At 40.9% G+C, this 11,841-nt stretch overlaps 1 protein-coding gene across 7 annotated transcripts in view; it reads right to left on the bottom strand.

Moving 5' to 3' along the window:
* Positions 1-2,679: 2,679 nt before the first annotated feature.
* The window catches only part of LOC139473414 (protein Obscurin-like), a 141,558-nt gene continuing 132,396 nt past the window's right edge, over positions 2,680-11,841 (bottom strand). For 6 of the 7 annotated variants that reach the window (XM_071255977.1, XM_071255983.1, XM_071255981.1 and 3 more), the window contains 9 exons: positions 11,295-11,582; positions 10,231-10,362; positions 9,328-9,489; positions 8,824-9,007; positions 7,751-8,214; positions 7,320-7,395; positions 6,564-6,713; positions 4,951-5,413; positions 2,680-4,649 (listed from right to left, as the gene is read on the bottom strand). In XM_071255977.1, the coding sequence (XP_071112078.1) occupies positions 4,963-5,413; positions 6,564-6,713; positions 7,320-7,395; positions 7,751-8,214; positions 8,824-9,007; positions 9,328-9,489; positions 10,231-10,362; positions 11,295-11,582 (1,907 nt within the window). In that variant the 3' untranslated portion in view covers positions 2,680-4,649; positions 4,951-4,962. The remainder of the gene's footprint in view (positions 4,650-4,950; positions 5,414-6,563; positions 6,714-7,319; positions 7,396-7,750; positions 8,215-8,823; positions 9,008-9,327; positions 9,490-10,230; positions 10,363-11,294; positions 11,583-11,841) is intronic. The other variant, XM_071255979.1, reaches the window with a different exon arrangement.

Raw genomic sequence — 11,841 nt, 5'->3', positions numbered from 1 at the left:
GATCCAAGGAAGAATCAGAGTAGGATCTCCAGGGCGTAGCTGATGGAGGTGAAGCCTGGCTGTCAGGGATAGCTTCCGGAAGAGTGGGGCTGTTATCGAGCCTGTTTCTAACCGCAGTACCTGGAGTCGTCCGTAATGGAATTGTGGTTTTAGCATCGGTAGGTGGTACGCCCGACTGTTCGGTGCGTTGCTGTAAGGCTGCCGACAAGGACTGTAAAAGCGATCCCATCTGTGATGCCGAGAACTCGGTCTGATTTCTATGACCCAATGAAGTTGGTAAGGCATTAGTCGCTGGAGGAACCGTACTAGTGGAAGGGTCTGTCACAGGAAGTTGAGAGGGCGGCGTTACGACCAGGGAGTGCGACATGTTGGGTGATCACTGATCTGTATCGGTATCAGTAGGGGACGCGGAACGTAAATGAGATGAGGGTCGATGTCAATTTGCTGTCGATCCTCATGTCAATGTCAATCTCGATGTCGATGTATAGGAGAAGCATAGCGATAGTAATCAGGCATTGAAGGGTATTTGGAGTAGGGCCGATATCGATTATCCCCATATCGATTAGGTGTGGGGAAAAGGTAGTATCGCATAGGCTGGTATCGATGGGATGGAGATGGATATCAATCCTAGCCGAGGGGCTTGTCGTATCCATAATTTCGTGATGAGTTTCGATAGGGATGGCGTTGAGAGCCAAGAGTCCAAAGAACGCGATCGAACGGGATCGGCCATGGTCATAGGATCGATCCATAGAGTGATGACGATCCGAAGAGTCAGAATTGGTCTCATAATGACGATCTCCCTCTGCTTGGAGGAATGCCTCGATGTAGAAGTCCATTCCCGTGATGAAGATCCCGTAGAAGATCGATCCCGCGACCGACGACCTGAAGAAGAGCTTTCCTTCGGATCCCTTTGAGGCTCGATCCTGTGAATGTCGAGCCTTATGATGTGACTCTAGGGGTCGATCCTTAGAATGTCGATCTGTATCTCGATGTCGATCGTCTGCTGTGGGTCGAGAGCGCTCTCTACTTTTTCTATGTCCGGTAGACGACACCGATATCGTATCAGAATATGACCCCAGCACCCCATTGCTTGTCCAAAAAGGTGACAAAATTGAGCAACCTGCTTGCCGTGGGTTGCGCCTCTATGCCGGTGGAGAATGGGGAGTTTGGCAGTTGGGGGATATTGTGCCAGGAACAGGTTTGTCCTGCCCAACACACAACTTTGACCCTGACTTTACCCGAACAGGTGCTAGAATTGTCAATCGGCTGGTAATTCCAAGCCCTGTGCATACTATACATGTATTTTATTTTTAACAAATGTATTATTTGGTCTTGGTCTTCGCAGAATACATTAATTATTGATGTAATAAATCTTCTATGCCAGAAGGCGGTGGCTCGTGGGCCGATCTGGTAATGTAGATGGCTGAATACTGTATTGCTATGGGCCGAACTAGCAATGAAGGTCTTTAACAAATAAAGCTAATCATGTCATATTTGCTCGAGTATAACACCCCTGTATCCCTGGTATTTGCACGCTGGAGATCCGACGCAATAAAACTCCTTGTTCAGACACGATGGAGGGTGGGGAGCAGGGGTTCTGAACTGTTTTGCTTTCACCATGTCCAAACAATTGTTGGGTTCCAATCGTCCAAAAAGAAGACATTTATAATTTGAAATTGAAACTGATGATGTATCTCAACATATTGATTCCTGTGCGTTATTCATTATAATAGAGATCCTTGGCAAGCAGACAATCAATCTCAATGCTTTTGTTATATCAAAAGTATTTCTGAAATTTGTGGAGAGGTAAAGGTTAAGACTTGTCAACGTCCTTCTGGTGGTTGAATTCACAAAGAGACAGCAATTTCCAAATCTACTATCTGTCTAATTGTTTGCAAATAAGGACTCTTGTCGCGGCATTGTGCCTGACTGTCTGTCTGATGTGTCAGAGCAAGAAATTGTAGCAGGATTAGGAAAGCAAGGAGTTTCTGCAGATAAAAGGTTTACAAGGAAGCAAGATGAGGGTGTTATTTAAACAAACACATTTCTGTTTATCTCCTCCCATACTACCCTTCCTGAATCTCGTCTTTGATCAAGTTTGAATTGTGTTTTAACACTCACTCACTTTAAGGGGCTGTCATTGTATGGCTGGACTATCCATAGCTGATTATAAAACACCACACATTCACTTACTCCACAAGAGTGCTCTGAGAGCACAACATCCCCCGCATGAATTTTTTTAATGTATTTATATTTTCTTTGTATTTTTCATGAAGCTCCGTAAAACAGAGGCAGTAACTCTGTCAAAATTTGTCGAAATGAAACGGGACTGCAATATGCGAATCATCAACATGTCGACATCTTGTTTGTAGTAAAGTCAGGGATATTCTCTGGAAACTGTAGGAGGAGTTGATTTCACAAGCCTAGTACCCTCTGTGGGACAGACAGACGGACGGACGGACTGCACCACGGCATAATCCCCTTCGGCCATTCTGGCCCAGCGAGGGATAAAAATCAAGATGTTTTTGTGGAATCATGCAAGATCTGATTTTGAATTAGGTACAAGTTCTCTGTTGAATCAAGAAATTGTAGAATCACAGAACACAAGTGAGACTGTTACAACTTCGGCATTTTCCAAAGGTAAAATAGGCATTATCAGAGTCAATTAACAACATACAATTTGATATTATCACAGGGTTTATTTCAGCTACATAGTGAGGAGTTCACAGTTGCCCTTCCTGACACCCAAAGGGTAAATAGTCTACACGAAGAAAGGGTATTTCACACAATAAATGCAGTAATGTGATCACAGATTGGTTGGTAAACATTTCAATCACAAAATCCTTCATCATATGGTCATTACATTGTTCATTCAATGTAATACATGCAAAGCAAATGTACTTGAATAATTATACTTTTACAAAAAAAACCCTAAATATCCAAGTTCAGTATCTACCATTACAAAAAAAGAAAGAAACAACTCGGAAGAAATGATTGAAAAATACAAGCAATGGATCAGAAAAATAACCTCTCCAGTTATCTCCCTTCCAAGCAGTAATCTCCCCTGAATGCCAAATGTTGTGAAATCTGTGATATTGAATGAGCCAAGTCAAAAACATGTTGTCACAGATTGAGCTCAGTATTTTCAAATAAATATTCTGAAAACAATGCAAACAAACTGTTCAGTCTGGCTGAACATGTCACACAAAAACTATACCACAACCTCCCATCATGTATTCCTGACTACTGTACACAAATTTGGGCATAGGCACTGCACCCTGAGTCCTATGAGATCTACATATAGCAGTTGCCAACTCTTAGTACTTATCTCAACATCACAAAACATAGCCCTGGTCTTGTCTCAAATCAAATTAACTTAATACAAGGACGGATCCGGCATTTTTAAAATTGGAGGTGTCCAAAATATGAAAATCCTCCCATCATCAATTTTACTGCCTACAACATACCACATTCCAAAGGTGGGGGCTGGACACACACACACCTCTGGATCCACCTGTGTTAATGCAAGGAGCTGTTTACATCCATTGATAAAATAGATACACATATGTAAACCTTTGCAGAAAACTTGCATGTAATTCTTGTAATATGATAAAGCATAACATCGAAAAAAATATTGCACATAAGAATTCATCTGTTATTTCTGAATGCTCAGTGGTTGTTCACAAACTGCTATCTTTGTCCATCAATGAATACAAAATATAAAGACATCTACAACGTAAACATTTATGAAATAAATGAATAACACATTGGACCACCCAAATCTCCTTTTCATATACTGTGAATATAGAAAACTATTTTTTTGTGAGGACAAAATGTTGATGCAAGTGTGCATCTGTATTCTTTTTTACATAGAAAAATATGCACAAATATATACCAATTACGCTTACAACATTCATTTTGGGTTAAAAGGATAAAAAATAGTTTTCCCAATGATATCACTTCTTTGGTATGACTTACACAATGATTGATATGTTCACTAATCACTGAGCATTCCAGAAAGCACAGAGGAATCAAACTAATCACATATAATGTGTCATAAGTACATAGATGACTTAGTCAAGCATCATAAAATGCATTCAAATGCAAACAGGTTAAAATATCACATTTTCACAATTCACTTCAGAATCTGAAGATTGCAACTGACCCTTTCAAAAATAAATATTCAAAAATGTACACAACTTCTAGGTGTGATGCAAGGTTGTACCAAAAATTACACATTTCACAATCCCTCACACATCTGAGTAGGAGCAACACACAAAGTAGGTCAAGGTCACTCACTAACCTTGAATAAAGAGAAACACTTTTGTCTCCCAGTTTAACATTCACTGAACTGAATCAAATAGAACCATTTTATTCCATATATAACAGGGAAGTAGCCAGTTTCTCTATATTATGACTTTTAAAGTTGAACAAACTGGAATTGTCAAATAAGTGATGATTTAATCTGATTCAGTGTACAGAATGTTTCACTGAGGTTACTGCAGGCAAACAGAAATATCTAGATGAAGGGCAACTGGTTATCACATAGGTAGAAATATATAGAAGTCTTCACGTATTTTTCGAAAATACACATCTCAACAAGTCACCGCTCTTCTTTCATTCCATCATTCCTTGGTAAGAAATCCTATCTGAAATAAATATAAGATTAGATAAACCTTCATTGTGAATTTCTTACAGAGTATATAGTAGCAGATGAACTGCATTAATTTGTATTCGCCACACTCCATTAAATAACTTTCCAATGCTTTACAGTGACAGATCTATTTCAGAATTCCTTTTCTTAAAGCATGTTTGTGTGTGTACAAACAAATTGGAGTGTAATTTCAACACAAATCACAGAGCAAATTACAAAACAAATCATTGATCATTTCAAGAAAATTATATTTGTTTATCCTGTACAATTGTATTTTGTTTTTTAAAACCACTTACAAGGTGTGGAATTCATGCACTGGTTAACTCAGAAGATTGCATGGCCTCATCAAGAGCTTTGGACACAACATCATCAGCAACTTGTTCTATCTTCTCTTCTGTTGTCTCAGCCTCACTTTCACCTGCACCAGCCTCACTTTCAGGTTCAGCCTCCAATTCCTTTATAACCTTAGGGGCAAATTTCTTTGTGCTCTCAGTTACGGACTGATCAGCTTGAGGTTCAGCTTCAGCTGCAGGTTTTCTCTCTTTGCGTACACGCTTGCTTTCTACGGGTTTTTTGGTCGTCAGCTCAAGCTTTGTGTAATCTAGTCTGAAGCTGTCAGCCACTCTTCGTTTGTCATATTCATCAGCAAAAGTGCGGATCCTGTTTGTTGGGAACCAAGTTTCACTCCGTGACTTGATGATGGCATCTGTCTGCAGCATCCACTTCATGTCCAGGCAGTCAGCCAGACTTGGACGGTTCCTGAAACATAACAGATCTGCTGGTTCACAAAGACGAGGACTGGCAACATCCATGCATACAGGGCAGTTAATTCATCGTTCCCTGTAGCTCATTGGTTACTTTCTGATAAGTGTATAAGCAGATTGAGACAGTTGTAGACTCATTCGAAAGTTCTTCTGATGACACTACAAACCTGATTACCATCCATCACATTCTTTATCCCAAGGAACTGATCCATTATTATAAATGAGGTGGGGGTGAGAATCAGTGCAGGGTAACCAAATATATGACAGTCACAAGGGGAGGGTCATAAAAAATCATTAACATATTTTAGGAGGGTCATGAAAAAATGGACATTTTATAATAAAATATTTAGGCCTTTTGCATTTTGTTATTTCAAGGAGGGTCATGAAAAACATGTACAAAGATGATCATCTGCCTGTGAGTATGCGTGTGCCTGTGCATGTGCCTGTGAGTGTGTCTGTGCATGTCATGTGCCTATGAGTGTGCCTGTGCATGTGCGTGTGCCTGTGAGTGTGCGTGTGCCTGTGTGTGTGCCTGTTAGTGTGAGTGCGTGTGCTTTTGAGTGTGGCTGTGCCTGTGCATGTGCCTGTGCCTGTGAGTATGTGAGTGCCTGTGCATGAGCCTGTGCATGTGCCTGTGCATGTGTCTGTTAGTGTGCCTGAGTGTGCGTGTGCCTGTGAGTGTGCATGTGCCTGTGCATGTGCCTTTGACTGTGCCTGTGCATGTGTCTGTTAGTGTGCCTGTGAGTGTGTGTGTGCCTTTGAGTGTGCCTGTGCATGTGCCTGTGAGTGTGCCTGTGCATGTCCCTTTGCATGTGCCTGTGAGTATGTCTGTGCCTGTGCATGTGCCTGTGAGTGTGCCTGTGCATGTCCCTTTGCATGTGCCTGTGAGTATGTCTGTGCCTGTGCATGAGCCGGTGTGTGTGTCTGTGAGTGTGCCGTTTAGTGTGCCTGTGCATGTGCCTGTGCGTTGGCCTGTGAGTGTGCCTGTGTGTGTGCCTGTTAGTGTGCATGTGCCTGTGCCTTTGAGTGTGCCTGTGAGTGTGCCTGTGCATGTGCCTGTGTGTGTGCCTGTGAGTGTGCATGTGCCTGTGCATATGCCTGTGCTTGTGTGTGTGCCTGTGCATGTGCCTGTGCATGTGACTCACCTTGGGATACGCTTGAGGAGTTTGAAGATAAACTTTAGTCCCTCCTTTGAGACGTTTTCATACATGTCATTAGCATTATATCTGTTGTATGCAATATTGGCAAGCGTCTCATCATCTGTGTGGGCAGAGAAGGGAGACTCCCCACTTAGCCTGAAACACAAGGTAATCAGAAAGTTTAGTTTGTGTGTGCCTCTCAATAAAATGACACTTTATGATACCAACCCATCAAGAACTATGTATTTATGGACATGATATGAGGAATCGTGTTTAATAAAAAAATAGTATGCCTTGTTCTTGACAATATTCACTAGTAATTCCTTCACCAGTCTGTACAGTAATCAGTCATGTGACATAAGCTATGAATGTGATTCTGTAAAATTATTCTTGCTGAAAAGCAAATATAAAAATAAGTGTTTTCTTCTTTACAAACCCTTCAACCACTAGAGATTAACAGTGATAATACCTGACTACATAGACAATATTTTTAGTACCAATCATATTTTCACCTTCATAATTATTTACAGAAATTTGATGAAAAATAAACATTAGAGAGTAATGCTTTCTTCACAAGAAGTTATTGGGCTTTCCTACCACATCAAGCAGACATGAGGCGGATATAACTGGAATACTGTTCAAAGTGTTGTTAAACCCAACTCACTTACTCCAGGTGATATTGTTTGGAATGTCTATATATATTTGATGCAACATTACTCCTGATGTGTTGTGCCCCTGCTGGGGCGACCAGTGTATACTCACAGCAGGAAGGCTAGGACACCCAGTCCCCACAGGTCGGCACAGCAGCCCACACGCTCTCCGACAACAACCTCAGGAGCTGAAGGTGAAATAGGGAGAGGTCAGAAGTCTCACTTCCCTTGATGATGCATGACTACTTGTTTTAATAGAATGTCCCAAATTCTTTCTTTAGTTAAGACAGAAAACCATAAATAAAAAAAGAATTCTAATTGATCTTGTAAACTAAATTGATCTGCAACAAGAAAGATAACATCAAAGCTAAAGAAACATTTACTATGACTCACATTATTACCTGTCTTGAGAGAAAAAGATATCTGTTGCCCAGGTAGCTACTTATAACTTGGAAAGAATAACTCCAATTCTCATTACCTACAATACAATTGTTTGAGATCTTACCCTACATCATCTAAAAATAATCAGACTAAGTTACTTACGCATGAAATCAGGGTAGCCCATCCTTGGCACAGTATCTCCCTCTGGTGAGATCTTCCTTGCGAGGCTGAAATCAACTAGCTTGATATTGAGACTCTGTCTGTTGGCCATGATGATGCTACCAGGTTGAAGATTCAGATGTGCATAACCATGTCGATGCAAAAATTGTAAGGCATCAATCACTTGCCGTAAAACACAAACAACAGCATCCTCACTGTATCTACGTTTGTAGCCAAGGTAACGAGCAATATTGTCCCCTGTCATTCTCTCCAACACCATGTAAAAGTCTGTGCTTGTTTGGAATCCTTCCAAAAGTTGTCCAACGTGGTTGTGTTGGATGCCTTTGAGAATGTTAAACTCACGCAACCTGTCACTTTCATTGTCCTTTGTTAGAGGCACCACTCGCATTATATGATCCTTTTCTGTCGCAGCATTATTGCAGCTTATGTACTGCGAGAACTTGCCCCTGTGAACAGCAAGAGCATGAAATGCTGATGTTCCAACCAAAATCATTATTTTTTTCTCAAGTCATGAGTACATGTTATTTCTTTATTGTTTGATGTATTTTTTTCCCTTTTAATTTTCAGAATCCTGTACTGGGGTACAGGATTGATTAAAGAAACACACAGAGGACGGGTGGCCAAGTCATCTAAAGTGCTGCAATTCCCTGTGCAGAGTTGCTTCCCTTGGAAAAACCAGAAACCTATGTTCATGGTTTTAAATCCTGGTTCGCCCTGATTGATTTTAATTCTATCAGTACCATACACGGGCTTGAGGGTTTCACCAGAGAGGTAGACATCTAAGACCTGCATCACTTGGGTAAATAAATAGAGTAAATAGCAGCACATCCTGTTTTTGGAATTAGACCTACACATGCCTGAAAAAAGTTACTCTTCTTTCTATTTTGAAACTTTCATGCAACCACCACATTACTTCTATGTACAGCCCTACTAAGGATCATAAAGCCTTTTCTTTATGACAGCCATATGAAAAATCAGATTAGACTGTCAGTCCAGGTGAGCAAAGTTATATCTCAGAGGATACATCAATAAATGCTAGTATATCAAATACTGACTTCCAGAGTGTGTCTCCGAGGTTGTACACATCTTCTGGTTTGGTCTTCTTCAGCTCAGCTTCAGTCTCAACCTCTTCCACTTCACTGACTTCCCATCGACTTGCTGGTGGTTCCGGTGCCACAGTCTGACGCTGTCGCAATAACCGTAGGTCATATTCAGGATCAGAGGTAATAGCAGGTGCACCTGTCAAGGAGGAGAAGGAAGTATTTATTATTTAAAGCCCAACAGATCCCTTTCTTGATCACTGCACCAATGTAACTCCAACCAAACAAACTATCCCCCCCACCAGTGAATAAGAAATGAAAAATCCCCCCCCACCCCCCCTGTAAAAAAAAAGTTGCCCACACATAAAACCATCATCCAACCTATATATCTCAGTATACACTAGACTTACCCATCCCTTCAACCCACCTCTTTACACTAGATTCACCCACCTCAAACTTGTATATCTCTGTACACACTAAACCTCACCCATTAATCACCCACACACAACGGTTGCGTACCTGCAGGTTTGCTTGTGACTTCCACAGACCCCCAGCTGTAAGGACTGGGCCCAAACTCATTAACTCCACACACGCGGAACCTGTAGGGTGTGTCTGGCGTCAAACCTGTTGCGATGGCACACTCTGTGGTCACCTTGGCAGCTGTCTTCCATTTCTCTGCTCCTACAGATAATAGTTTCATTGTTAAAAGAGTGAAACATGACACATTTTAGTAATCTGGATGTCATTTCCATGTGCGACTCGGTAAATATTCTGCTGCAGACTGATGATTGTTGATGCCATTGCCAGACATATTGGCTATATCAGTACAAATTAACCCCAATTAAAGCATGGTCCTTTAATTTAAACCAATTGATTCTTGGACATAATAGCTGAGTAACCACTAGTACACAAGTAGTGCTGAATGAATGTGAGATAATCTTGTTGAAGTCTTAGATTTGCTCAACCAATCTTCCACTCCAGATGCAGAATACATCTATACAAGGGAACACTGTCTCCAAACATGTGTAACTGTAAGAGTGAATATGATCCTACCCTATTTTTTATCCCGGGTATGAAATTCTCTAGTGTCAGGATGATTCTCCCTAGTGAATTTGAACCCATACCAGTGTGTTTAATCCTATCCTATACTATACTCTAAAGTAAAACTTCCCCCAGGATAATATTTAGGTGGAATATAATCCTTGCTTACATAACTTCATCTTTGATCATCTCCCATTGAAGGAACCAACATTATTAAAGAGACACAACAGTTGGGTAGCCTAGTGGGGGTTAGTATTGACTGACTGTACAAAGGTCCAGGTTCCATTCTTCACATGGGTACAGAGTGTGAGGCCCATACCTGGTGTGCCCTGCAATACTGTAGTACTGCGGTGCCTCTGTCATTATCAAACAAGCGCTCACCTGGTTTCTTGTAATCCAGCCTGTAGTAAAGAATATCAGAGTTGCCATTAGTCTTGGCTGAAGTCCAGATGACAAAGGCCTCACCAGAGGTGATCTGAGTTACCACTGGATGACCTGGCCGCTCAGGGGGCTCTGTAAGGACAACACATGCTGCTGGGTAACTATCTGCTTATGGCCATAGACTAGACATCTCAGAAAAGGAAACTGCTGTGAGTCTGACATATTTATCCATCAGACATTATAAGTTGTAGCAGGATCATGAGGGCTACATGGGGTTTTATAAATCCCATGTTAGGTTTTAATACCACAAGTGATCCTGCTACAACAAATCTATGTTACCGACATGTTTTAATAGGACATTGTAAAAGAATTCAAATAAATTAAAATTTGATAAAAAACAGCTGTTTGATTGAACAGAGGTTAACTTGTGCTATGTCAATTACTTTAATTGACTCAGGAAATGGCGTGCCTCTTTTTGCTTGGAAGCGGGGTATTATTGGGGATTTATTCTGCCTCTCAGAAATCCATGTGCAGACTGTCTTGCTAATGGCGGGGTATAAGGGATTTATTCACCCGATGAGAAATTTATTTTCCCCCAAGGCAAGATACATAGTACTTTATAAGATCACATGGATCAATCATTCTGACATGAAGGTAGCAACTGATATCCAAGTTGTGTCACATGCTGTTAAACCAATATACTTGTTTAAAATGATACAAAAACATGTTTCCTGTATCTGAATGTTACACATAAACTGAAAGAAGTATCCTTACAAACTTTTCCCAATTCTAAATATACACACTTTGAAACAGTACATTCCAGACTGTAGAGTTGATCTGGATTTGTTAGTCCGGGTTAGACAGATGTAACTGTATGTGTTTGTGGTCAAGAAAATTCAACAGCACTAAAAGTGAATTCTCACAACTCAGAATCTCAAAACTGAACAATCTTTTATGTTTCTTATGCTTTCACACTCATTATGTTACTTACATGTTAACATACATTTGATACCTCTCACTGACCAATCAACTTTAAGTACTTCCAACATGTGATCAACTCTCACCTCCAATCATCAGCCTGCACCTACACGAGGAGCGTCCATACTTATTCCGGGCGACACACTTGTATATGCCTGCGTCATACTCCTTCACATTGGAGAGGGTGAGGTAAGCTCGGCCATCACCACACACACCGATCTTTGTACGAGTAGCATCTGAAAGGAGTTCCTCATTGCGATACCAGGCAACAGTGGGCATGGGCGGCCCCATCATGTGACAACATAACGTGATTGTCTCCCCTACCCCGACAGCCATATCTTCCAGCTTGGCCTTGAATGTTGGACCAGGGAATCCTGCAAACAGAAAGTCGTTTTTCATTGTGAAGGTGGCGTACATTGAATATTGAGCTGTTAGAAGCATACCCATGCTTGTCATTGTGAAATGACATGCCTTACTTGTGTTATTATTCCTTTATCAAAGGGATGAATTACAAACCCACAGGTTAAGATCATGTGTTGACATTTACTAAATAACCACCAAACAGCAAAACAAGATTAATTGATCAGGCATTTTTTATCTACAGAATGATATAGGAGCTATCAGCTTTCTTTT

This window comes from Haliotis cracherodii, unplaced genomic scaffold (genome assembly GCF_022045235.1).
Source record: "Haliotis cracherodii isolate W230 unplaced genomic scaffold, xgHalCrac1.p SCAF_29, whole genome shotgun sequence".
Taxonomy (NCBI): Eukaryota; Metazoa; Mollusca; class Gastropoda; order Lepetellida; family Haliotidae; genus Haliotis; species Haliotis cracherodii.
Note: the sequence above shows the minus strand (reverse complement) of the source record. Positions and strands in the feature narration are given on the sequence as shown.